Source organism: Chlamydotis macqueenii, chromosome 16, assembly GCF_036417535.1.
Source record: "Chlamydotis macqueenii isolate bChlMac1 chromosome 16, bChlMac1.mat, whole genome shotgun sequence".
Classification (NCBI taxonomy): Eukaryota; Metazoa; Chordata; class Aves; order Otidiformes; family Otididae; genus Chlamydotis; species Chlamydotis macqueenii.
In genome coordinates this window covers 2,796,667-2,822,500 of record NC_141571.1, presented here as the reverse complement: position 1 = coordinate 2,822,500, position 25,834 = coordinate 2,796,667, and the positions used below count along the sequence as shown (strand labels likewise).

At 47.3% G+C, this 25,834-nt stretch overlaps 1 protein-coding gene across 1 annotated transcript in view; it reads left to right on the top strand.

Moving 5' to 3' along the window:
• TOX2 (TOX high mobility group box family member 2) overlaps positions 1–25,834 on the top strand; it is a 136,490-nt gene that overhangs the window by 71,996 nt on the left and 38,660 nt on the right. The window contains exon 3 of the mRNA XM_086760569.1: positions 8,411–8,656. Within this exon, the coding sequence (XP_086616695.1) occupies positions 8,411–8,656 (246 nt within the window). The remainder of the gene's footprint in view (positions 1–8,410; positions 8,657–25,834) is intronic.

Here is a 25,834-nt window from a genome sequence, read left to right as displayed (position 1 = left end):
GGAGATCGGGGGTCCGTGATGTGCATACCCCAGCGTGGATCTGGAGAGCGCGGGCAGAGGAAGGCGATGCCTGGACATGCTCTGTCTCCTGAAAGTGGCGTTTCAGAGAAGTAACAACAGCAAATCTGCAAAGGGGCAGTTTTGTAAGGAACCTGGGGAACTCCCTGCTGCTACGTAGAATCACAGAATAGTTAGGGTTGGAAGGGACCATTAAAGCCCACCCAGCCCAACCCCCCTGCCAGGAGCAGGGACATCTCCAACCAGATCAGGTTGCTCGGAGCCCCGTCCAGCCTGGCCTTGAATATTTCCAGGGGTGGGGCATCCACCGCCTCTCTGGGCAACCTGGGACAGTGTTCTACATGTTGATGTCAAGAGCTTAGTAGAGATGGAAGGAAAATAAAAGGAGATGAGGCTGGTGAAAGCGAGGGATGAACTGTTCTGTTCTCCAAGGAGCTTGCATAATTGTTCATTAACGGTTATTATATCTCCCCCAAAATGCTGGCTAGTATTGGCCAATTTTTAGGTCAGCATGTTGACGAACTACTGCTCTGATTGCTTAAGTGGGTCTTGAGTTCTCGGGACGACAATATGTGGTTGTGGGTTTCCATTCCTCCCTGCAAGTGGTTTGGAGACCTTTTCTCTCCAGGATGTGCTGGGTGGCATGAGAAGGTGGATCTGGAGGGACAGTTGCCCCAGCAGGTTCAAGTGTAGCTCTCGTGGTGGCTCTCTGCCTCTGACAGGGTCCTTCCCCACGCTCTCCACCAAGGCAATTGCTGCCTTGCCATGAAAAGAGGAAAGGCTGAGATATCTGAGGTGAATTACATTTTTCTTCCTCTTTGTTCCTGGGGGTAACTGCTTCCAAAACTCATTTTTGTCCATGTCACTGGGGAATGAGAGGTCTGTTTCTCCCTCTTCCTTCAGAAGGATGAACACAGCCATTACTAATCCTTTATATACTATTGCATGCTGCGTTGCTGCTTCCACGCATGTATATCTGCCTTTATGGTAACTGTAACCTTTTCTTGAACCAGTGATTTTCCTGAGCAAGAGCCCTTTGGGATCTGTGTGGGCTTTCCTGGAGACATTTTTAATAAACACAATAATTTGACTGCAAGCCTATTACCTATCCCCTCTTTGTTCCATGGGATAGTCATTTCCATGCCTGCAAAAAGCACTAACTCATAGGGCAATCAAAGGAAGAATGACACCCAGGACACAATTGGTATGTGTCGTGATAAACCGGTCCATCTTCAGCATCATGCACTGCAGCTTTATATATTGCCTGTAAATAATGGCCTGGAAAAGATCTTAAATCTTTAGAAAAAAATCAAGCCTAATTGTAACTATATTTTTGTTTTCCATTTTGGTTTACGTACAGTATATGATTTTTGCAGACATTTTTATTCTGGGAAAATGACAGGCCAACAAGAAGCCATAATTGCACTGATTTTTAGAAGTGCCTGCATTACTACAGATCTGATGTACTGCAAGACATGAATCAGAAAAATTCTATTAAAAAATCTCTTGAATGGCTGACACAGGAGTATTATCCACGATGATTAATTTGACTTGGTCATTATGAACACAGACAAGTCTGACAAAATTGCATTTCATTCCCCACTGAATTCGTAAAATCTCTGTACACATAATAAGAAGTTATAGTTCTCCGCTATCCACTATTCTTGACAGGATTCCAGTTCTGGATAAGATACTGATTTAAAATTTTTTAAAAAGTGGAGAGAGAGAGGGAGTTGGAAGCTTTTTTAAAAGCCTACAATAGGGCTGATTTCTTTTGCTATAAATTGTTGGTAGAACTCCATTATTTCCAGCTTTTTCTGGTGAAGTGGTGATGCGGGTCAGCCGCAGTTTGGCCAATATAAAACTGACTGCAAGCTTTTATTTACGTTGAAGGGGACGCAGCAGAATTGCCAGCACACGTTTCACATCATGAATCCCAAGAAGCCGTGGTGGGCTGTGCCTGAGGGTGTGGGGCAGCGACCCTCACCACTGTTCAGCTGCAAACGAGCCCTTACCCAGAGCGAATCTCAGGGATTGTCCATCATACAGGTGGTTGTTAACAACTCATGTCCTGTTCTTCAGTTCCTACCTGCATAAACGTGGTGCCAGTGGACAGGTCGAGGCCAGAGAGTCCCAAGGATGTTGTTTCTGGCTTCAGTAGCATGTAAAATGAAAAAAAAAAAAAAATTTTTGAAAAAAACACCTCTCCTGGTGGTAGTGGAATTGGGTACATGCCTCCCAAAACTTTATATTTCTGAGTGACCGGGGATTTTCTGTTCCCTCTGAATATTGCTGGCTGGTTCCCATCCTGCTGAGCACCATGGCACCACATCACACGTCCCCATGGCTGTAGCCACTGGCCAAGGAGGTCAAAGATTATTTGGGCAAGCAGGAATATTTAGGACTCTGGTTTTTCCCTTCCATGCATATATGGTTTGATGAAAGTTGTAGAGAAGAGACTCTTTTTGCACTGTCAGATTTGGTTGAACCCATCTGGCAGTCTCAGCTTTTGGAAGACCCATGGCTCTGTGATGGCATGGGATTTGCGGCTGTAGGAGCTGGGACAAAGTCAGCTCATGTTGAGAGGTAAATGTCCAGCTCCGTTTCAAGTCGAAGCCATCTGGTAGCGCTGCGATGAGTGGGAAGCCAGTTTTCTGCTGTGGGTTGCACTGGAGCAAAGCCTGTGTGGTAGGAGGAAACAGTGTGAAACAGGGAACATGGAGGTGCATGCGTGCTCCTTGGGTGATCCAACATTTGCCTGGGATTTAAAAACTTACTATCACAGGTATGGAAGACAAGCACAAAGGCAGGCAGGACCCAGCTTTCCGGCACGTTGCCTGTGCCCTGCTGTGCTCCCAGCCTCCCCGGTGCGGCTGCTGTGACTGCAGATTGTGCAGATGCTTCCCACGCACGTTTGTGTTCGTGCAAGAACTCATTTTTCTCTTTTCAACCGCGTTCCTGTAGTCAAAAACCTGAGCACGTGAAAATGAATGTAAAAGGGGCTGGGAACACTTCAAAGCCAATTTGTAGATTGTATGTGACTGACTGTTAATAAATACTGCTTCACATACTCATCCAGCTCTACCCAAGTAATTCATCGGCCCCGCTATTCACACGCTGGATCTCCGTGCGCGAAGACGAGGCGAAGCAATTTCCATTCCTAAGACCCAGAGCTGCTGACGCGGAAAATCAGCGCTCCTTCACTTCTTGGCGTGGGGGTTTGGGGAATCCCAGGTGCTAGCACAGCCCTCCAGCATCCCCCCCGCCCCGGAGAAGCGGTGCCAAAGGAGTCCGCACCCCTGCCCGCAGCCTCTCAGGTCACCCCGCGGTGAGCACAGTGGCATTTCCCTTACTGGCCCCAGAGCATTTCTCTGGAGTTTGCCATGTCCAAGGGGCTTCCACCTTTTCCTGCTACCTGAGCTGTTGTTTCTGTCCCCCGTGTCCTGGTTCCGGCTAGGACAGAGTTAATTTTCACCAGAGCTGGAGCTGGTGGCACCTCTGGCTGAGGGACACAGCTGAGATAGGTTACTAATTAGCCAACAGCTGGGATAGTTTACTAATTAGCCAAAGGGCTGTCCCATCCCTTGTGACATCATGCTTAGATAAAAAGTGGGGAGAGGGCTGAGGGGCAGGTTTTGCTACCTGGGAGGGAGCTGGGTATCAGGATCTGCTGTGAGCTATGGTACTGGAAATTACGTGCTTGAGTATATTCTGTTGTTGGTTTTGTTTCCTGTCTCTGTTTTCTTTTTCCTCTGTTGTTCTATTAAACTGCTTTTATCTCAGCCCAGGAGTTTTGCCTTCTTTTCTTTCCCCTGTCCAACTGGGGGTGGAGTGAGTGAGTGACTGTGTGGTATTTTAGCTGCTGAGTGGGGCTAAACCATGACACCATGGATTCGGTGCTTTGTGCTGAGCAGAAGACCCCTGTGGTTCATGCACTGGAGAAACATATCAAAATCCCCTTCTTGTAAAATGATGTGATCGTGCCTGCGCTGAGTAATGTGTGTGGTGGGAGAACAATTTGGAGGCTTTCAAGGAAATGCAGGGTAGCTTGCCTTCATTAAGCTTTGGGTTTCACTTTTTTTTTTTCACTTGTGTTTGGACTCTCTTTGTCTTTGTATGGCCCAAGATCTCTCAGCCTGGTGTGCCCTGCAGCTTTTGTAAATGCTGGCACACAGCAAATGTTTTTGTATGTGTGTAAGAGAAGTAGGGAAGGTGTCAGTGTAGCCCTTGGTTGTACCTCTCAGCCTCACAAATAGCAATGTTTTCCTCACTTTGCAGACCTGCCAGGCTGATTTTGGTCTGCTTAGGCCCATCTAATCTCTAGAGTGTCCAGAGGGTCACGTTTCTGCGGCGGTAAGCTCTTACGTTAGCTGCAGGAAAAACCTAGTTAGTAGATGGAGGGATGGTGCAGAGTCCATGGTGTTTTGTGTCATCTGAATGATTAGGGTGGGATGGATCACCCCAGCCTACATATTTCCTTGTACCTTACCAGGAATAAATGTTCTCTCCTGGGCTCATATTTACTGTTGAATGTTATTTGACAGGGCAAATATTTACCTGCAATAATACTGCAAATCTCCATCCTTCTCGCTGTGAATAATATTTCTCTGAATCAATGCTTGGCTGCAACTCCTGGGTCCTGGTGGATAATCACACAGAACGTGACTCAGTGGAGAATTGGGGTTACTGGACATTGGCCATGCTGCTGAGGAGCACGGTTTCCCAGGTCCTTGGTCAAGTCATGTTCTCTGTGATTAATACCAACGAACGGTGAGGTTGGTGCTGGCCTGCTGTAGTGTTTTGTAAAGAACGACAGCACTTTCCTCCCCTCCCAAGAGGGGAAAGGCTTAATTTGTAGACGTGCTCAATGCTTGTAGTTCCATCACGAGTCACCTGCATGGCGCGTTCTTGGTATCGTTTAAAACATGGCTGTGGCCATGGCTTGGGCTGACTCACGGCCGGTCCCTCAAGGGCTGTGCTGCGTTAAGGCATCTTGGCCATCCTGTAGCCTCAGATCAACTGGATGTGTAGAGCCACCTGGCCACTGCACAGGGGTGGGAGGATGGGTCCCAAACAACCCCTCTTCACTGCGGTCGCTGGGAACGCTCCCCTGGGCTGCGGTCCACAGTTAGGCAGGGTGGTTTTGTTACTGGGTGGCTGGTGGGACCCGCTGGGGCTTGTCTTTATTTGCCAGTTCAAGAGGATGCATGGCGTAGGAGCGAAAGAGGAAGCAGCAGCAACGCTGAGTGTGGTTCTGAGACCAGTGGCAGGGTCACCATGCCCACTTGGACATCCTGGGCATGCTGATAACCCACTGATGTGTTCCGTGTTGGCAGCAGCAACGAGCTGCTTGCCATCCACAGACCAGTCCCCAAAGCCACGTCCCGCCTGAGAGCCTTTTCCTGCACTGGGCTCTGCGTCCTGCCAGGCAGAGAAATGTCTGGGCTCAGTGTACATAAGCTAGAAGTGGAAATCTGGCCCAATGCTTTGAACAGACCAAAGTGAGAGCTGTGAATGAACATCTCCATCCCACTGCGGGCAGAAGCAGGGCTTTGCCACTCCGAGCGGCACCCATCTGCCCCACAGCGCGAGCCAAGAGAGGGTTTGCAAGAGGAGGCTTTCTCTTTCAGCTGATTTTGGTGTTTTAATTGGAAGAGGACTAATGCGTAATTGCAACAGCTGTCATCTGTTTGATGGTGGAAGATCCTAGCCCTTCCATGGTTTGTTAGGTACCATCATGGGCAGCCTTTCTGCGCTCGCGTTTGGGGTCCAGGTGGATTCAGACCAGCTCGCTAGTCTAATTTGTAATGTATCCTTATAACGCATAATTGGCTGCTTAATTTAATTCAAATTAACGTAAGAATAGCAAATATAATCTGCAGCGTTAGCCCACATGGCAGTGGGAAGGGGTGTTGGGTGTTGCTGGTTCGAGATGACGGCTGTTGAGCACGCGATGAGACCACTCTTGGCAGGGACGGAGACGTCACCTCGGACGCGCCAACAGGCACAGTGCGTGACGATAAATCGCCCCCCTTTCCCACTCTTCTGAGTGGCTATCTGTCTCATCTCCCTTCTTTACCTTTCTAGCCATCTATTTAACACACAGGTAGAAGAAACGCGGCGTGCTCTGGAAAATTGTTCATAGCGATAGGGCGTGAGAGCTGGCAGGCGCCCGTCTGGTTACGCTGATTGGATATTGTCTAATCTGATTTTGATTGTGTACGGCTTTGATTGTCATTTCGATATGTCTGCACAACACTGTAGCTATTCGGAAAGCTTTGTGATTTAACAGGTCTTTTTTTTTTTTTTTTTCTTTCTTTTTTTTTTCCTCTCCCAGATGAATAGAGCAAAGGTAGAAACGTGCAGGGGGGTGAGGAGGGCGACAAGGCTCTCGCGCCTCTTACAAAACCGCCTCAAAGCCCTTCGGCGAGCCGCTCTGCAGCGGCACGAGGAACTTGTCGTTTTGAAGAGAGCTTTAGGAAACTTTGAGTGGGTTTTACATAATTTTGTTAAGTACAGCAAAGCCACTTGCTTAGGTACCTGATACCAAAATAAACCAGTTGGAGGAACAGGTTTGCTGGGCAATGATTTATTTAAATCCCTTTCTGGAAAGCACGGAGCGAAATCCTCTTAAATAACTGGGAAAGAGTCGGTGTACCTGGAAGTGCGTAGCCCGAACAGAAACCTAACTACTGGATGTATTCTCTGGGATTTATCCATCTGCTGTTGCATACATCCTCTCAGCCCCTGCCTTCCCAGTATGATACCGCTGCCAGGCAGGAGCCGGCTGGAAAAATAGCTGGGCTTGAGTTTCCCCCGAACAATAGCTGTTGGTACAGTGCTATCGCAGCCCGGGCTCTGTCTTGGATTTCGTGCGTGCTCGTATTTCCCCACCGCCAGTGGGAATCTGCGGCGAAAGCGAAGGGGATGTGCAATACCTGCTCTTCTCTCTGTCTCTTTTGGCAATGGGATGAGGGGAGGTGAGAGGTGGGGGTCCAGCCGAGGATAAGCCGCATCCATCCCAGCTGGGGGGTGACAACCCCCCACTCTGACATCCCACAGATGCGTCTCTGGGAGAGCCTTTCCAGCTCTCCACAGTACCTCCTTCATTCCTGCTGCCTCTCCCACTGACTCCTCTCTTCTGGTTAAACACAGGTTTTATTTTATCTCATTAAGGCTTTTCTCCCCGCAGTCTGGGGTGATGGAGAGCACAAATCCGAGCGTGAGCTCTGGGGCAGTGGGTTAACACAGCCTGCAGTGCTTAACTGGTTCTGCACACATCTAGAGTTTTGCTCTTAAATCAAGTATTAAGTCAAAATCCAACCATGAAACTAGGTGATCTGGGAAATTTAGCTTAAAATTCGTGTGTATAATGCTATAGCTAATCAGAATTTCGTATGCTATGATCATACGTGAAACAGTGGATGTTTAGAATAAGCCTCCTCTGCCAGAGACTCGTTACATTCTGCTTTGATAATTAATAATTTTGGATAGGTTCACGCTTACATTATGAACTAAATATGGTTATGTCTGAAGCTAAAACAGTTGCACAGGTGCTGGAACATAGTCTTTCTCCATCTAAATGGGAATGCTTAGAAGTAAAGCCACCAGAAAGCAGGGGAAGCTCAAGGAGAACCAACATCTCTGCGCACTCGTGGTCACCTTGAGGGAGCGTTGGCAGGGAGGTGAGGGAGCCCGTGGCCAAATACAGTTGGGATGAGGATATAAGGAAGGACAAACCTCCGTGTGTAGTGGAGTTGTGCAGACTTTCTTTAAAGGATTTAAAATACATGATGGCTGTGTTTGCAAATCTCTCTCCTCGGCTGTAGCTTCTGTGCTGGAGTTTGTGAGGAATCAAGGGGAATTTTGTTCCCAAGTACCAGTTATTTTTATGGAGCTAATTCTCATAAAAACCCTTGAAAATATGAACTGTAGATACTGTAAGAGCTGAGCTGGGTGGCCAGAGAAGGTCTTTGTCTCAAAAATGCAGCAAGCGGTTGGGAAACGGCCGTGCTCTTCCATGGCTGTGGGTTCTGTGAGCATCACTCGCCTGGCTCTGATCTGGGTGTGGAGGTTTCTGCGGAGCTGAAGACGTGCTAGAGGGATGCAGCGTGGGAGAGGGGAGCAGCGTGGATGCTGCAGGTGGATCTGAGGCGTGCGACGACCTGTGGTGTCTCTGATGGACGGGGTCCAGGGCTGCCACGCTCACTGCCCGGTTCCTACGTAGTTATGACCTGCTGGTGTCCGGGGGTGGAGATGTCTTTTTTCTTTTTATTAAAACAAAAGAATTTCCACTGGAATGTCCTTTTGTATTTCTTATACAAATGATGGTTTTTCTTTGCTAAAGCAACAAGGCAGTGACATGTTGCTAAATGTCTTTTTCATGTTTTAGACGTATAACAGTCAGAATGAGAATAACGAAGACTATGAGATCCCTCCCATAACGCCGCCTAATCTTCCCGACCCTTCCCTCCTGCACTTGGTGGACCACGAAACTGGATATCACTCCCTGTGCCACAGCCTCCCTCCGAACAGCCTGATACCAGCGTACCCCTACCAGAACATGGACCTGCCGGCCATCATGGTCTCCAACATGTTGAGTCAGGATGGGCATCTTCTCTCCAGCCAGTTACCCACGGTCAGTGACTTTCCCCTCTTTCTATCTTTCGTCAAAGCCACTCTGTGTGTTGCGTTATGAATTCAGTTGAACGTAGAAGGATGTTAACGATGAGGTGTTATAGGAGCTGGTGACACAGCCCTGCCTTGCTATACTGCTGCTTGCCAAGGTCGGGGAGCGGTAGCAGATGCTGCAGTCACCTGCGTGACCGTGCTTGTGGTGTCAATTTTATGTTTCCAGTTTGGTGTCTTCCTAAGCCTTATTCACCACTCAGGAGCAGGGGGGAAGGTTGTTTTCCTCTGCGTATGTAATATCCTCACTGAACCGAGCAATGTGCGTGTGCTCCAACCTCCAACCCCGTGTGATGATGACCAGCCAGAGCCCCTAGTTCATAGCCCCGATGCCCTGCATCCTTTCCTGGGAAAAGCCCCCGGCCCATCAGACCCATGTCCTGCTTCTGGGTGGCCCTGGTGGCATCAGCAGGAGGAGCACGGACACTGCGTGAGGCCTTCCTGTTGATCTCAAGGGGAACAAGATCCCTCTTGCACTTGCAGACTCAAATTGCCTCTTGGCTCGCACCGTGGCAAAGGGATACCTCGCAAAGGTTCAAATGACTCTTCTGGAGGAATAAATTAAGGCAGGGATAATGAAGTAAAGTGCAGCTCTGGGAAGAAACTTCAGGGCTAATTAGACCTTATGATGCTTCTGTGTCAGCAGCACCGAGGAGAGGTTATACCTTGGTTTTGACAATGGTATTGAATGAATCCTGTTGCTGTTTAATGATATTTTCCTCTTTAGTGGATCTAGCCCTGTGTTTCATTTTCTACATTGTTTCTCTCAAAGATCATTGATTTTCCTGGGTACCATCGGAAGGCATCAATATCAGAGTTCATTTTACCTGAATAGCATGCCTGCGAGTCTGGCACTGCGCTAGCTGGAGAACGCTGGGTGTTGATTGCTTGAACAGATAACGCTCTGAAAGGTGGTGATATTTAAATATTTAGATGGGATGTTATCTCTGAGTCTAGGAAAATCCCACGGCTTTCTAAAGTCTTGATGCATCTCCAAGTTTCATTGTTAGTGTGTTTAAGAAAAATATCATGTTCTGCCCATCGATATTGAGCATGGGCGTATTTCTATGGAACTAAATATTCCTTAGTGTTATATATATATATATATATATTCCTTAAATATTCCTCGGTGTTAGCCTTTAGGTTCTTAGGTGATTAAAACATTCATTTCTGAGACAAAAAGAATCCATTTCCAAGGAAATATTTTTCCCTGGTTTAATTTAAAGCACAGCCCCTTTGTCTGACCCCTATTTTCATAACATGATAATTTTATCCTGTGTTGATTGTCTCATTTTTGAGAGGGGATATTGCACTTATAAATCAATTTCTAAAATACCTGGAGAAACAAGAATAGTGGGATTTATTAAGCAGCTTCTGTACGTCTGAGATAATTTATTTTGGAGTAGTCCTTGGGAAATGTTCTCTTTCTTACTTTATGGTACTGTTTTACAAATGCAGCATCGTGACAGTAAATCAGGACTGAGCCAGGGAAGATAAGAAGGGGGCTTAGTGGGCTGTAAACATAGAATAGAGAGATTAAGATTTGTTTGCCCTTTACCACGAAAATAAAAAATCCAATGAACCCTGAATTTTCCAGCCGATGGAAGCTGTTGAGTTTTGAGCGGAAACCCCTGGAGCTGTAATACTTCGTCGGAGGTCCCAGCAGCGAAGGGAGTAGATCAGGGAGTGAGCTGTGTTGCAGTTTTTGGTCAAAATTAAATCCAGCGTTACTTTTTTCCACGCCGTCAGACTTCTCCCACCAAACGGTAACACCTATTGGGATGCTATTCAGTTTGTTAGATGAAAACAGATTATTTGAAAAATATTAAAAATCTCCAGTGATGAAAAGCACATTCATGGTGTAAAAAGGTCAAATTTCCAGTTAGCTGTGGAACCTGTTTATGTGAAGGAGAGAGAGAGAATAGTAAAGGAGGAGTGAATTGTAGTGCAGCCCTGAAATTCCTGAAGAGCTAGTTGATTGACTTTGCAATCTGAACAGCGGTTTCCCAACGCTGTGGGGTTTGCTGTGGAACAGAAAGGAAAACAGTAAAACAGCTCTGCGGTAATCCACCTGCCTGTCTCCCATGTGGGAAATGGGAAGGAAAAGTAGCCTCTCCCAGAGCTGGGGTGTGCATGCCCAGGCTGGAGGGATGGGACAGGGCTCTGAGGAGAAGCATCCTCTCTGGTGCCCACCAGAAGACCTCGAGCGAGGTCTTCCTGCAGGCAGGTTGCAACACCCCCAGCCAGCTCTCCTGGCTCTGCAGGTCTCTCCCCAGCTCCCATCCTTCCCCAGACTGCTGGTTCTTGTCAAAGTGTTGGAGCAAGACCAGAGGAGGCCACGAAGATGGTGAGAGGGCCTCTCCTGTGAGGCCAGGCTGAGAGAGTTGGGGCTGTTCAGCCTGGAGAAGAGGAGGCTCCGGGGAGACCTTAGAGCGGCCTCCCAGTGCCTAAAGGGGGCTGCAGGAAAGGTGGGGAGAGACTCTTCAGCAGGGCCTGTTGTGACAGGATGAGGAGTACTGGCCTTAACTAGAAGAGGGTAGGTTTAGATTAGACATAAGGAAGACATTTTCTGTGCTGAGGGTGGTGGAGCACTGGCCCAGGTTGCCCAGAGAGGCGGTGGATGCCCCATCCCTGGAAACATGCCAGGCCAGGTTGGCCGGGGCTCTGAGCAACCTGATGTGGTTGGAGATGTCCCTGCTTCTTGCAGGGGGTTGGACTGGATGGGCTTTAGGTCCCTTCCAACCCAAACCATTCTCTGATACAATTCTATGAATCACAGCAGTTTCTTATTTACAACCTGAGCCAGAGGAACGGCAGCAGTTTTCTCTGGATGGCCTGGGGTGCAGCCCTAGGAAGGTGGTCATGGCACTCAGTGGTAGGCATCACATTTGGACATGGCTGTACAGAGCCCATGAGGGTTAAAAGTTTTCCAGAAACCAGTTAGGTGTTGCCACGGAAGTTGAGTAAGAAAGCCAGTCTTTTATCGATGTCATTGGAAATACTTGATCCCAGTAGGCAATACAGCTTACCTGTTGTCGGTAAGTACTTCCAGTACATAAATACTTCAATAATTATAAATCACTGCCTGTTAAAGTAAGTTAAAGTAACCTATATCCCGATGCAATATACATGCAGTGGTGCCCTGTTGAGCAAGCTCACGCTCATCAGAGGAGCCCTAATAAAGAGGCGAACGAGCGAGAGCGGCAGTCGGGCAATGCTCCACCAGCGCCGTCAAACCGCGGGCTGGCAGCCTGTCCCCAGGAGCAGCAGAGTGCATCAGTTTGCACTTGGCAATTTTGTGTTGTGGGCTTTCGCTTTCTGACTAATTTGTCTTTCTGCTTATTAATGGTTCAGTATTTAAAAACTAAACTCCCGAACACGAGCCCTCGGTGGGAAACAGCAATAACGCGACCGTCCATGAAGGGTTCTTTGTATTAAACACAGCCCTGTTTGCAATTCCCTGCTAGTGTTTTTCTCAGAGGCAATAAATGAAAGAAATATGTCTTTTTAAATTTTATAAAACTCAGAAAAATGGTTTTAAACAGCTTTTCTTCACCTCCTGTAATTATTTATTTTCAAACAGTCCTTCAGGGTAATGTTCCGTTTTCTTATTTCACACTCCTTTTTCTCATAAATGAACCATCACTTCAATAAATCATTATGAAAACAGAGACTAACACAAACCCTGAAAGGTTGAAAGATTTATGTAACACATTTATGTTTTCCATTTTCTCATTCTGGTACTCCACTGCTAAAGCTAAGCTAATAAAAGCTGCTATTAATATTTCTTGTTGCCTAGCAACCGCAGAGAGGGAGTAATAGCTTTAGCTAGAAAAATAGATGACCGATAAGGAAAAATTCAATTCTTTTATTATCTCAAGGGAAAATGGGCTTTTACTGGAACATTATGATGTACGAGTGTGAAGTTGAATACAAAGGATATTTTTTCAGTTGTTTTTCTATTTTTAATGAACGTTATTTTACCTTCGCAAACTCGTTTAAGGCATTTGCCCCACCTACTTGCGAGCTTAATTTAGCAACACCCACACACGCTTCTGGCTTGGAGTGTCTGCTGGCATTTTCATTTGAAAGCCCCCTTCCTTCTGCGCCTCCCCCCAAGCTTTATCACTCAGTCATAAAATTTCACTCCAGGTCGGAACCTGGGAGACAAAATTCCCGATCAAGGAGTAAATTGTTCTTGTACGTATTTAAAACCGGCTTTCTGGGAGGAAGGGCCGTGTATTGGCAGTTACTTTCTGAAGTTTTTGCTGCCGTGGCCGAAGTCTCTGTTCTAAGAGAGCGGGAGCCTGGCTTTTCACGTAGCTGGTGCAGGGTCTGAGTGGTCCCTGCCAAGTGCTGCTGGTGATGGGGGTCATGGTCAGGTCCCAGCTCCATGGGTGCTTGGACAGCAGCAGAGCGTACAAGGACTGGGCCAATCATGAGAAGAAATGAACCTGAGGGACCAAGCTCCCACCAGCACGCTTGCGTGGCTGGTCCTTGGGTTCACCCGTGGGTATCCCGTTTCTGAGACAGGCAGAAGGAAGGTGTCACAATACGCTTTTCACACAAGTGAACCGGTGTGATAGCTGAGGAGCAAAGCAGATGTGGATTTTGCTCGGTGATGCAAGGTTTACTCCCCAAACAAGTGAAAGGAAGAAGGCAAGGCGTCACCTTGGCTTGCAGGGTCTGGAAGGGTGATGATCTTGTGTGGGAACCTGCCTTTTTTCCTGCAAACCTGGTGTTGCACTCATAGGGAAATGGCCAACGGGTTTTGGAGAAGTGATTTTCCAAAAGGCAGGTACGTACCCAGCCTGGGGAGGAGGACGCTGCTCCTGTTCATGTCACTGTGCATCTCCTCCTCGGTGCTTTATGAAGCGGGTTTGCCCCCTGCAGACAGTCGTCTCCTAACAGCCCGAATCCTCCGAGAGAAAAGGCTTGACTGCAGCCTGCAAATTTTATGGGTGGCTGCAGGGTCTGGCTGACAGTCAGCACCTCTCGGGCCCAGTTTCCCTTTGGCACATCTGTACGGAGGTGGGCTCTGAGACCTGCGATACGCACAGTGCTTGGTGTTTCCTGGCAGGTAGGAGGGGTCTTCCTGAGCTTTGCGGGCTTCCGCCAGCCATGCCAGATTTTTGCCTGGGGGGTCCTGCCTCGACGTGACAAATTCCACCTGGCACCTCTCAAAGGATGAGTCACAGGAGGTCTCACCCTTAGGAGATTTTCCATGATATCCACCTATAAATTGCTTATGCTCTAGATTATTGCATCACTATTATTATCTTTATTATGATTATTATTACAGTTAGCTGCTGTTTCAATTGCAATGTCATGTATGTTATACATACCTAGGCCAGAGCCACAGATGCTTGACATGGTGCCAGACCTTCAGGGAGGAGACACCTTGGAGAACTTACTACCTAGAGACACAAGACAGAAAAATAATATGCAGGCGCAAAATAACAGCCAGAGGTGCACAGGAGATCTGCAGCCCGTAAAACACAGTGCTCATGCACCCACCCACCCTATTCATTGTGCCCTGGTCTAGATTTCTTCTTCTCCATCTACAGGAAGATCTGGTTGCGCTGCACCTTTTCACTCTTCCATAGAAATTCCTCCTCCTAATCTTTCCTCTCCTTGAGCTGGTTGCTATCTTTCCGAGAAGCCGGTGGCTCCAGTTGCCTCGACCGTAGAACAACCCGGCCGTAACTGCGGGGAGGGTGTGCGGGTTGTCCCTAGAACATACGTCAAACAAGATGGTCCGTCTTGTTCATGCCATGCTGCGTGTCACCAGCCGCTAAGCCTGTGAGAAATTATGCAGTTTGCTTTTTTATAGCAATTTAAAATATTACCGATAGTTTGTGTTTAAGGAAACTTCTTTGGAACAGTGATCAGCAGTGTGAATAGGCAGTTTGTGTAACAACGAGGAGGCTCATTGTGAACAGCATGTATGTATTAGTACTGTAATTAAAATATCAATTACGCCGTGTTGACAGTTTGCCAAATAACTGGCTTTTGTGCGCAGTAAACTTAATCACGCCGAAGTCTACTCACAAGGCCTGATGCAATCTTGGTGCCAAACGAGTACGACATAAATACAGCGTTTGCTAGAGCAACAGCTTCGATATTGCTTTGCGTAATGGTGCTGCGCTCCGTAGCTGGTATCATGTTCTGAAAATTATCTTTTAATGTTCAATTTGTGTTGCTGAGAAATGTCACTTACTTTGCAGAACGTCTCGCCAACATAAAACCTAAGATTTATTTCTGTCAGTTTTTGTCTCCTCTGCCATGTTGATAAGAAGAAGTCTACTTTAAGTGTGTAATGCTCACGTCAGTTTTGAAAGTTGGGGTTTCATAAAAGACAGTTGTCTAAATAAAACGTGATATAAATTAGAAATATAGTGAAAAAGAAAATCTGTGAATTACAGTAGCAGATAAGATTAATATGGCATGAAGGAGTTTTCAGAACAATATCAAATAACTGGAGTAAATATGTTCAAGGTACGGGATGCATCTTTTTTTAAGAACTGATCTGATCTTAAAATATGTTTGTCCCTAGTGTGTGTGCAGACACGTGGATGGATGCCCGTTACTGATCCTAGGTTTAAACCTTTAGATTTAGGTTGTGTACTCCTACAGGATGACATTTTTCCCCTTCTTACCATGCAACCCCGCCTCGACAGTTTTTTTCTGGATGAGGTTAAAAATTCATTGTACCAGCATCGAAAAATCCAGCAAATGAGAATACGAACTCTCTGTGTTCTGAAAGATGAACGGGAGATTTGGAACAGGGTTTCTTTGGAGTCTGGGATGTGGCTTTGGGGAAAGAGTCCCCCAACGTGGCCCGTTCCCCATCTTCTCGTGGAGGATCTGTCACCTTGGCCCTGGGAGCTGGGCTTTCCCCAGCTGCTCCGGCTCTGGCGTACTTGTGGGACCATCTCTGCCACCTCCTTCCCTCCTATCACAACTTGTAAAAATGTAGGAAATTATGTCAAAAGTTATCGTTAGAAAAGATAAAAGGATTGACCAGTCAGCTAATAGTCAAAGTGTCAGAATTACCCATGCCCATGCAAACTTACTTGGGGTGTTACGAATGTCTCTGCCTTCAATCGCAGTATGAGATAAACCTTGTTAGCTGGCTTTGCTTAAAGGTTGGTGGTCTTCAGTGCAAAGGTTTTAGGTCCTGTTTGGACCCGGGAGATCCCAGCCACTTTGGGAACAGTAAAGTCAACACGGATGTGTTTCCGGGGACTCGCTGCTGACCGAGGCCTGTGCGTCCCGGCAGCCTAGGCTAGACGTACGTGCCAGCACTGCAGGAAGTTTGCATGAGAGATGCTGGTTTTTTACTTCTTCTGTGCCCCTTATTGGGTGTGCTCAACCCTCTTGCAGCTGGTCAACCAGAATCTGCTTCCACTCTCCCCAAAATACTGCTTATTTTGCGCGTCTGGGTCAATGGTGCAGGTTTTTGGAGAACTTATTTTTGTTTGAGTCCCGCATAGGAGAGCAGAGGAATTTCCAGGCAGCAATAATCCCCGAAGCATGTGTCTCTGTGCCAGGCCCCGCGTCCCATTCCTGCTCACTGCTTGTCGCTTCTGTCAATGTTGGGGTGCGAAATGAAGCTGAGCTTTCACTGCCACCTCTCTGGAGTGACAATAACGGTCTAACGCAGGGAAGGTGGCTTGGCCTAAGAGGCAGAACTCCGTCCATCCCACCGGCTTGTGCCGTATATTCCCCTCATTTGCCGTCCTGTGCTACGCTCCCCTCTTTGCGAGGTGCCCTTGTTTCCATGGGAATCACGAGGAGATGTGGTGGGTGCGGGTCTGTGCCACGCAAAAAGGCTCCAAAAGGCAAGTGAAGGTTTTTAATTTGCGTCACAACCTCTGCTGCACTGTCAAGTCTTCGTGTTCCTGTACGTGTTTACACCCCACGTAGTAATGCAACATAAAGTCTTTTTTGAAGTGCTTCAGGCAGCTGTAAATAGAATAATTTTGCACCAGTTTTTAACCAGCAGCAACTTGGATGCAGGAAAAACTCTGTGCTGTCAGTTATCCCACTAAATTAGCGTGTCTGGCAACTCTTTGCCATCCATCTTGCACATTTTGATCAATGTTGCAGCCCATCTCTAATTGCCCTTATCCCTCAGATCAATCATGTTTATCTCTGAGCTGTCATTTGCCTCCTCTTTGCATGTTACCGGGTTGCATCAATCTGCTCTAGCAATTACTCATTGCTCCGGATTTCCCTTGCTGACGAGGAGGGTCCGTGAAATTTTGAGGCTCAATTCCAATCGACACACGTGCTGCATTACATGGCTTGCTTTGTGTTGCCTTTCCAGAAGTTTCACACTCCAACAGCCCTGCAGTGCCTGGTTTCGGAGGCAGGGTCAGTGCCATCCCCGCGACTCGCCTGCCACCAGCGCACGCCCGGAGAGGGAGAGCACAAAGGGCTGGAAATTTCCACAGCTTTTGTTTCAGCTGTGGAGGTTATTATGACTGTTCACTGCTGTAGGTGTGCGCGCGTTGAGTAAGGCTTTTTTTGTTATTTAAATGGCGGCTGGTTTTAGAGGCAAATAACAGAAAGTGCTTACAATAAAAATAACGGGCTGTAACGGGCTTTGTTATGCAATGAGGAGATCAAAGAGCTACATCAGCCGCTGGGCTGGTCGCTCTGAGTGATGGGAGAAATGGTTTCTAATGGGTAGGTGAGATTTCCTCAGCTGGTAAATGTGAAGGGTGATCCCAGACTTTTCAGAGGAGTTTTCTCCCACCTGTGGACTCAGTGGGCTTTGCTGTCGGCGTGAATGATGGTGGAGAGCAAGGGAGAATGCAAACGTGACTCTTGAGTCAGACTTCCCTTTCTTCAACGATCACCCCAAATCTCTACCTGTGTTTTACCAGTGGGGTTGGTCTGGATCTGGATAGGTCCAGCTGCCAAATTCAGACCCCCCAGGAGACCAAAAGTGTTGAGCCTCTGAAGCACACCCTGAAAAGCACAGCTCCTAGCAGTCCTCTCCTCTGCCTTGGTGGTACAGGCTGAAACACTCCGCATCCCCACGGCCCAGAAAAATCACAGTTACCGTTTCAGTGAAGAATGCTCCTTGAGTCCTGCCTTGGTGAAGAGGTGTGGGATGCAGTGTCAAGAGAAATTATGATGATTGCTACAGATGCAGCTTGTCACAAAAAGAGAAAAATGTTTCTGCATTTGATGCATGGCAGCGAGCCAGTCGGTAATGTTATATGTCCGAGTGTTTCTCTTCTGCTCTGCCGGCTGGAAAGCATTCCTTAATGCTCTGCGTGGCTGTTAGATTTGTCTCCCAGCTCTGCAGAAGCCCATTAGGAACCTTCTGTTTACACCATGGAAATTGTTTGGTCTCTCCGAACGGCCACGCAAGGCAGGGAGAAGTGTATTGCTGCAATTCTTCAACATCCGTAGAAATTGCTGGCGTTATACTTCTCACTTACCCCTCTTGCGGTGGGTGTTTCTCGTTAGGGATCGAGATGTCCTGTAACCTGTGGTAGGCAGCTGTTAAACACCGTGGTGTGACCAGCACCAAGTGGAGAGACGCTGATGTTGTTTTGTCTGAAGCTTGCTGCTTTTGTGTTGGATATTGCTTTGGAGTTGGAGTCCAAAGTGGCCAACGTGGGTGACCCCATGATGGACATCCTGCTCTTGCAGCTTGGGGTTGCGCTGGACATGGTTCCCCCCTGCTGACCAATACCCCTCCCATCTGCTTTCTGCAGAAATTGGGTGGCAGAGCAAGTGGACATCATGGGGTGACTGGCAAGCTGGGAAGAACATACCATCTCCTTGCATGAGGCGGCTGAATTTGGGTGATTTGAGGTGTTGCAGCAAGAACAGGAATAGCGAAGAGTGGGGTCAGTCAGGGAGTGGCTGTCCTGACCCGGGACGTTTTCTGTAGAGGGGAAGCGCATTTTGCCAGTCTCTCCCATTCTTTATTATGTTGTTGTCTGGCTAACAGGAGAAAAAGCAGATCATGATTTGCAGGGGTCTCTCAAGGTTTTGTCGTTGCCCTGGATGCGATGTTTATGCTTTTTTTATTAATGATGCTGGATGTAAGCGGCGAGGAATAAAATTTGAGGGCAACACAAAGAAATTGGACGTATTTGGGACAGGAGAAAGGGAATTCAGAGAGATTTAAACATAGGAGGGAAAGGCACTGCAGGGTTGCTAGACAGTTTGTTCAGCGTTGATAAGTGTGAATTAGTGCATGTTGGGGAGAAAAATATTCACTACTCATAAAGCCTGCAATGTTTTAAATTAAATTCCGGAAAGCATATGGGCTGCTCCCCAAAAATCCTGCGCAGGAACAAGGTGTTAGAAGACAGGAGAAATTAATGGGTGTTTTTTGGAGAGTTGTATGCTGTGTACAGTGCTGGTCAGCCTGTCTCAGGCAAGAATGAGAAGGGAAAAAAAAGAAGCTCAGAGAATACAAACAGAAATTATCATGGGCCTGAAAAGCTCCTCTATGATGGCAGATGGTAAGCTGAAGAAGGAGGTGAATAAAATAACAGAAATTATAAAAATGCATAGAACAAACAAGCCAGAGCAGCTAGATCAGGAATATCCCTTAAAAAGGAAACTTCACAGGAATTGCAATTTGGAAGTTCTGAGCAATAAAAGGGAATACTTTTTTCCACACAGGCCAATTCTGGGACTCACTGGCCCAGAGAGGTGACAATGAAAGCACCAATAAGCTGGGTTTTAAGTGTTCTTGGAAATAACAAAAGATGGATAGTTGCTGTAGTAAATGTTAAAATACATGTTGGTGGCGAGGAGGCGAGTTGTTACAATAAATCCAAAGCTAATTTCTTACTGGAATTTAGTCTGAAGCTGAGGAGCACCAGGTCCCGTCTCACCCATATGGTGTCTCATTTGGGGTGAAGTGCGGTGGGATTGGATGATGTCAGCTTTGGGCTTTGGTGACACTTTGCACCTACTGATTTTGGCGTAGACCATTGTTAAAAAAAATTACTGAATCCATACTGAATTTGCTGTCCTTGCTATGTAGCAACCCGAGCCAGATCTGTGTAGTTTCCCTCTGTATCCACAGCCTAGATCCCCTTTACCTTGACAGAACAGGGATGGAGATTTGGGCACATTCCTAAATCAAACCTCGGAGCATTAATAACTTGTTATTACTTCAAACGTTTTCCATGCGTCTCATCAGCATCATTTTTTCTAATGCAAAGAGAAGGTCTGTCCCATTGCTCTTCTCCAATTTGTGCTAATGCCAACCCATTGAGATAGACCACCTTCGAAGGTGCATTTTTCACACGCGCATGCATTTCATGTGCGCGTTGTTTGCATGTGCAGAAATGGTCTCTGGAGGAGCCGAGCTCCAGTTGTTAACACAGCACAGGTTTTGTATTCTTGGTGCAAAACATCCGTCTGCCATGGCCAGTCCACCTGCTTTATCGCAGAAGGTTTCTGCCCAGTGCTGGAGACAATCCTGCGCACAGCTCCAAGTTTCTCGCTAGTTGGGCTTTTGAGTGGCACGTTTCCAGTTCTATATCAGTTTTCTGTGTCTATCCTAGAGACTCTGATCATTTCAGCCTGTGTTTTTTAGCAACAGTCTACAGACAGTTGGCCATCTGGTTAGCATTAATCTGAAGGAGGAGGTGGCATGCGTACCTGCAGTAAAATCACTTTCCTTTCAAGATGAGTCCTGTTAGCTTTCATGTTCATGTTGAGCTGAACTGAGGACATCCAGCTCTGGCAAGAGGGGAAAAGAGGTGAAAGTGGAATAGCAAGGACACATTCCCTTCCCAGCTGTCCCTTGTGAAACCCAAAGCTGCCATCAGCAACTGAAGTTGAGTTCTTGCTTTGATTTCTATGTCTCGGCGAGTGCGGTGAGATAGAAGGTACCTGCCTTCTCACCCAGCATGATGGGGCAGGCCACCACTCAGCTTCCACAGCTAGCTGGTTTTGATTTGGTTGGTAGCATTGGCTAAGTTCTCTCTTTTGGGAAATCCATTCCTTTCTGAGCTTACATTTCATGATAGGATTTGTGGGTTCCACAGTTCCCATTGCAACTGTCAAGAACGTAGATTTGGGTTCATTTCCTGTAACAGAGCTGAGGGTACGGTCAGGGCTCTCTGAGGGATGTAGGAGGTCTGGAGGTCCATGAGAAATGTTCAGAAATTACCCACACCGTAGAGCTCGGAGATGGTCTGGGCAGATGTCTCCTAGAGACAGAATGGTCTTTACGGCCCCAGAGGTGACTACGGGGCTCTCACTGGGGTGTCTTAGGTGCCAGGCAGCTGTAGCTGCGGAGGCAGATTAATTTGAATGCATCTGCACTGCAGAATGAAGGACATGAAGATCTGTACTTATGGGTCCTCCTATTGTCTCCATCCCATCAGCTCGCTGAGAGCACCAAGCACTTCGTGCTTCTTCAGCGGCTGTCCTTTGCTGGCAGAAATTCATCCCTTCCATGGTGGCCAGTAGATGCTCTACAGCATCTACAGAGCATATGAGTTGCCCTGAAAATGAAATCCAAACAGTAGAGGCCAAGACAGAAAGAAAAAGGGGTTTTAATTCCTCCATAAGAGCAAAGACTGAACCAGTGGATTCCTGGTTGTGTGAGGGACCCGTACAAACTGTGTCAGGGAGCTGGCAAGGCAGATTAGAGATCCCCGACCCACCCAGATCAGAGGTACAGCCGATTTTGAACGTCCTCCTTTTACAATTCAGCATCTGTGGCACTGCCACGCTGTTCTACAAGGCAGACAGCCAATTCCTGAAGGGACGAGAGCCAGAGTTCAGCACGCAGTGTTACGCCCTGATGGGGGTGTTGTATGAACGCCAAGTGGAAGAGCAATACCACTGCTGATTTATGGGATGCGTGCGCGTGCGGCTAAGCAGCATGGGTCCGTAAACATTTCCTCCGCTAGCCCAGCAGATATTTGTTTTGCAGTAAAGATCTGTAACATGAAGCTGGTTGTGGAAAAGACCGTCGTGTGGAACAGTACAAGGTCCACCAAAAGTAGTTTTTCTCTGGCTTCTTCCAGTCTCAGAGCATTGATGCGATGTGACCTGATAGAGCTTCCCTGCTGTGAATTTTGAAAGAATTTGAGGAGAAAAAGCTGGAATCTGCGAGGATCACACAGAGCTGCATTTCCAAGCTCCTTGCATGAGCAAGGAACGGTTTGTGTGTGCATGCCCGTACGCGCTGCTGTTGGGCACTAACTTCAGGTCTGCACAGGAAAACTTTTGTCTGGGACGATCCTGCCTTTTGATTTTGTGCTTTGGGGCTTACACCTCAAAAATCCAGCACTAAATTGAAGCCCCGTTGAAAATTTGGATTTCCTGATCCGTAACGGTTGATTGGAGCTGGAATTCTCCTGAGTGACAGTTTGCTTCATTCCCTTTTGCTTTGCTTCCTCACTGAAGTAGAAAAGTCATGTACAGTACAATGAATTTAGTTCAGTCAGCAACAATTCAGCCACGCTGATTTATTTGAGCTATTCACCGAGAAGTACCGTGCTCCTCTGGAAGTGCTGGTGCCCATGAATTTCATGTTGATTTTTACTGTTGCCTATGAACGGTCAAAGGTTTTTGTTATTACAACCCAATTTTTTGCTCTTGTGTCCTCTGGGTGATGCTGAGCTCCGTTATTCAGCTGTCCCTGGAGGATGGGTGCGTGGAAGCGGAGCTGGCTCTCCAGCCGGAGGTCGCTGTGAGGAGTCAGGAGTGGGGTTCTTGTGAGAATTTTAAATCGTGTTCCATTGTATTTACATTCTTGCAGTGTGTGCGTTGTGTGGGAAGTTGGCCATGTGACTGCAATAAATAGGTGTGAGGAAGCGCCCAGTAACATTTTTAACACCCAGTCAATCGCTTGGCACACTCTGATGGCGTGTACACCATGAATAGTAATAACTGGACTTCAGTTATAGCTTACATTGAGGGCTCGCTGGGGGAAAATTAGACAAATAACTACAATTATAGCTGTAGCGAGATGGCTCCTTTGTAGTACATAATCTACAGTAATTAAAAAACATGGCTCATTAAAATCAATACATATTGCAACCAGACTTTATGAGCTTGATTCTCCCTTGAATGGAGACATAGGATCATAGGATGGTTTGGGTTGGAAGGGACCTTCAAAGGTCATCCAGTCCAACCCCCCTGCAAGAAGTAGGGACATCTCCAACCAGATCAGGTTGCTCAGATCCTCATCCAACCTGGCCTTGAACATTTCCAGGGATGGGGCATCCACCACCTCTCTGGGCAACCTGTTCCAGTTTTCTACCACCCTCAGTGTAAAAAATTTTTTCCTAATCTAAATCTATCTCCCTCTATTTTAAAACCATTACCCCTCGTCCTATCACAACAGGCCCTGCTGAAGAGTCTCTCCCCATCTTTCCTGTAGGCTCCCCTGAGGTACTGGAAGACCGATATAAGGTCTCCCCTTGTCAGTCTTGTCAAGAGCTGAGAACCAAATTATGGAAAAAAAGCATTGGCTCAAGGAAGGTTGGATTTACTGTTTCCTCCAAGAGACCTTTTCCTAATCACTTCTTCCTTGTTTTCATTACTGAATAGAAATGCAGGTGTTTAACACGACCAGAGTGGACTTCTCAGCCCCTTTGAGTTTGGCACGAAAACAGTGTAGCCAACAGTGCTGCTAAGCAGACAAGACTTGAGGATGCGTCTGGTTTATGGGATTGTAAGGCTTGGCTCTGTGAGCCCTTTCCTTTGGGGCCAGTGCTGTGAAGTTCCGTTTTCTGGGAAGCGGGACCTGCAGGATGGTGCTTTGATCAGCAGAGAAACACCGTGTGATATCAGGAGTTCAAGGCACCTGGTATGGGGCATTTTTGAGGTCGACAGAGTTGGTTTTATTGAAAAAAGACGTTGCCTTTGAGTTGACTGCTCTAAGCCTGCATACCACAACATCTGAATAGCCCACCGTGGGGAAAACAGAGAGAACCCAGCCATACTACAAATAGACTTTAGGTGACCTCAAAGCCAAAAAGGCCAAGAACATGGAGGTAGAGAGAAGAAGGAGAAATCCCCTGCCCTGGTGGAGATTGGGCCAGAGGCATTGAGTATAGACAGCACCCTTCTTGCTGGAGGGTCTGATAAGGGAATTATGGAAAGTCCTTAAGACTCTCTTAAGTAGCTTACAGAGTCCTTAGCAAAAAATAAATGTTTATGAAAAACCAGATTTTCCAGCCGAAGCCGAGAACAAGATTGCCAAGTGCAAGGCAGTGTCAGTGTTAGGTCATGAGTATAAAAAGTACTGAGCGTTGAGCCTGGCCATTTTGTTAAAAATACTGCAAATGTGGAAAATGCCTGCATCAATAAGCCAACGTCGTGGAGTAACACCAGTGTGGGAGTCACTCACCAAGACTGAATTAGTCACCCAGATTTCTTTGACAGTGAAGAGGCTCTTCTGGAGTGTGAGTCATTGGACCTGTCTGAAATCCCTACCTTGGGATGGAGCAAATGTCTCTGGGGGGATTCGAGGAGGACCAGACACCCAGCTTAGGTGCATTAGCCCACATTTTAGGTGCCTGTGTTTGCACAGCTGTTAATTTTTCCAGCTATTCAGTGGAAAGGAACAGTTGCATGTTGAAAGTGAAGTTTAATAAAATAATTCATGTTCTGTCTTTGCAACACACTGAAGAGACATTAGTAGACGTGAACATAACAAGGAGCAGCTGAAGTTAAGAGTGAGATCCTGTTGTGGGCAAGCAGTCCTGGTCCTCAGTGGAGAGCACTGATGCTGAGGGATGAGCAGTGGCTGAGATGCAGGAGGGAAGGACTGGAGGGATGGGGGACAGCTGCAGTTTGCAACCTCTTCACCCAGTACATGAGAAAGGAGCATGGCAGCATTCCTGCTGGTATGGTAGGAAAGGATATTCCTTGGTGCATCGTTCCCCTCCAAACCTTGACTCCAAAGGCAAAGCAACAGGATAAGACCCTGCAGTTGTTCATCGAGGGAAGTTTCTCGTCTTCAGCTTGTGTTTCTGAAGGGGTGAGGCAGCCAAGTGCCTAGTCTGTACCACGGTACTGCAGCTCAGCCCTGCATGGGTTGGCCATGTAGGAGAGCTGCATGTTCACAGAGTGGGTGTAACCTCTGGTGACGTACAAACGGGAGCCGTGAATACTCACAGTGTATATCCTGCCCTCTGAGACAGTCACTGTGGTCAAGGTATTTAGAAGAGTGGCAAAACATCCTAGCAAGTAGCATCACCGATGTGAGTAGGTTTGTTCATGTACAGCGATGGAGGATAAGGGACGTCTTGCATTCTGCGTCAACCTTAGGGAGATAAGCAAGGATTTTAAAAGGAAAAATTGGCACTTGCCCACAAAACCTGGTGTTTGCTGAAATGGCAAGAACCAAATTCTTCCATAGGTTAGGAGTGTCTTTCCCACTTGCTCTTCTATCTGCAGTCTGCCAAACTTCACTCTCTCAATGGACTATCTGTCCTGCCTCTGCAGACTTGGCTTCTGGGCTGGAGGAAGCCCTGGGAGCCATCAGTCTCACGGGGTCCATGAGGCCAGGAGATCCTGCAAAAGGGGACACCAGTTACGATCCATCCCATTCAGGGTGCTGGATACCAGGATCTACCCATTGTGGTTCCTCACGGCTTCGGGGAGAGGACACTTAAAGCTGAACAAAGTGGCAGTTTCCAGTTTACGTGAATGCAAATTGCAGGGCTGGGTGAATTGTGACGGAGTTTGTAGGAGCTCAGGCAACTCCTCCCTTCGCAGAGAGGCAGAATGGGCCCTGGGTCTGGCAGGATAAAGGAAAGCGTGGCTGAATCACGCATTGCCATCACCGGGAGCACTGCAGCAGACTCGCATCAGAGCTGAATTGATATAGTTACAGGAGGCTGCGTGGCTTTGAATATTCTGGGAGAGCTGCTACAGTGGCAGAAAAAAAATTATTCATGGATCAAAAAAAAAGAAAGGCATTAGCAGTACAAAGTGTCATGATTGTCTCTGTTCTATGGCAAGGATGAAACAATATGCCAGCTGCGGTACATGAGAAGTAGCTCGAAGAAACACCAACAAAAACCCGCTGATTATTCCTGAAAGACCCTTGCAGTTCAAGCCAAGGTATCGCTTACTAATTCATGGGGAAGTGCAACGGGTGCACAACCCT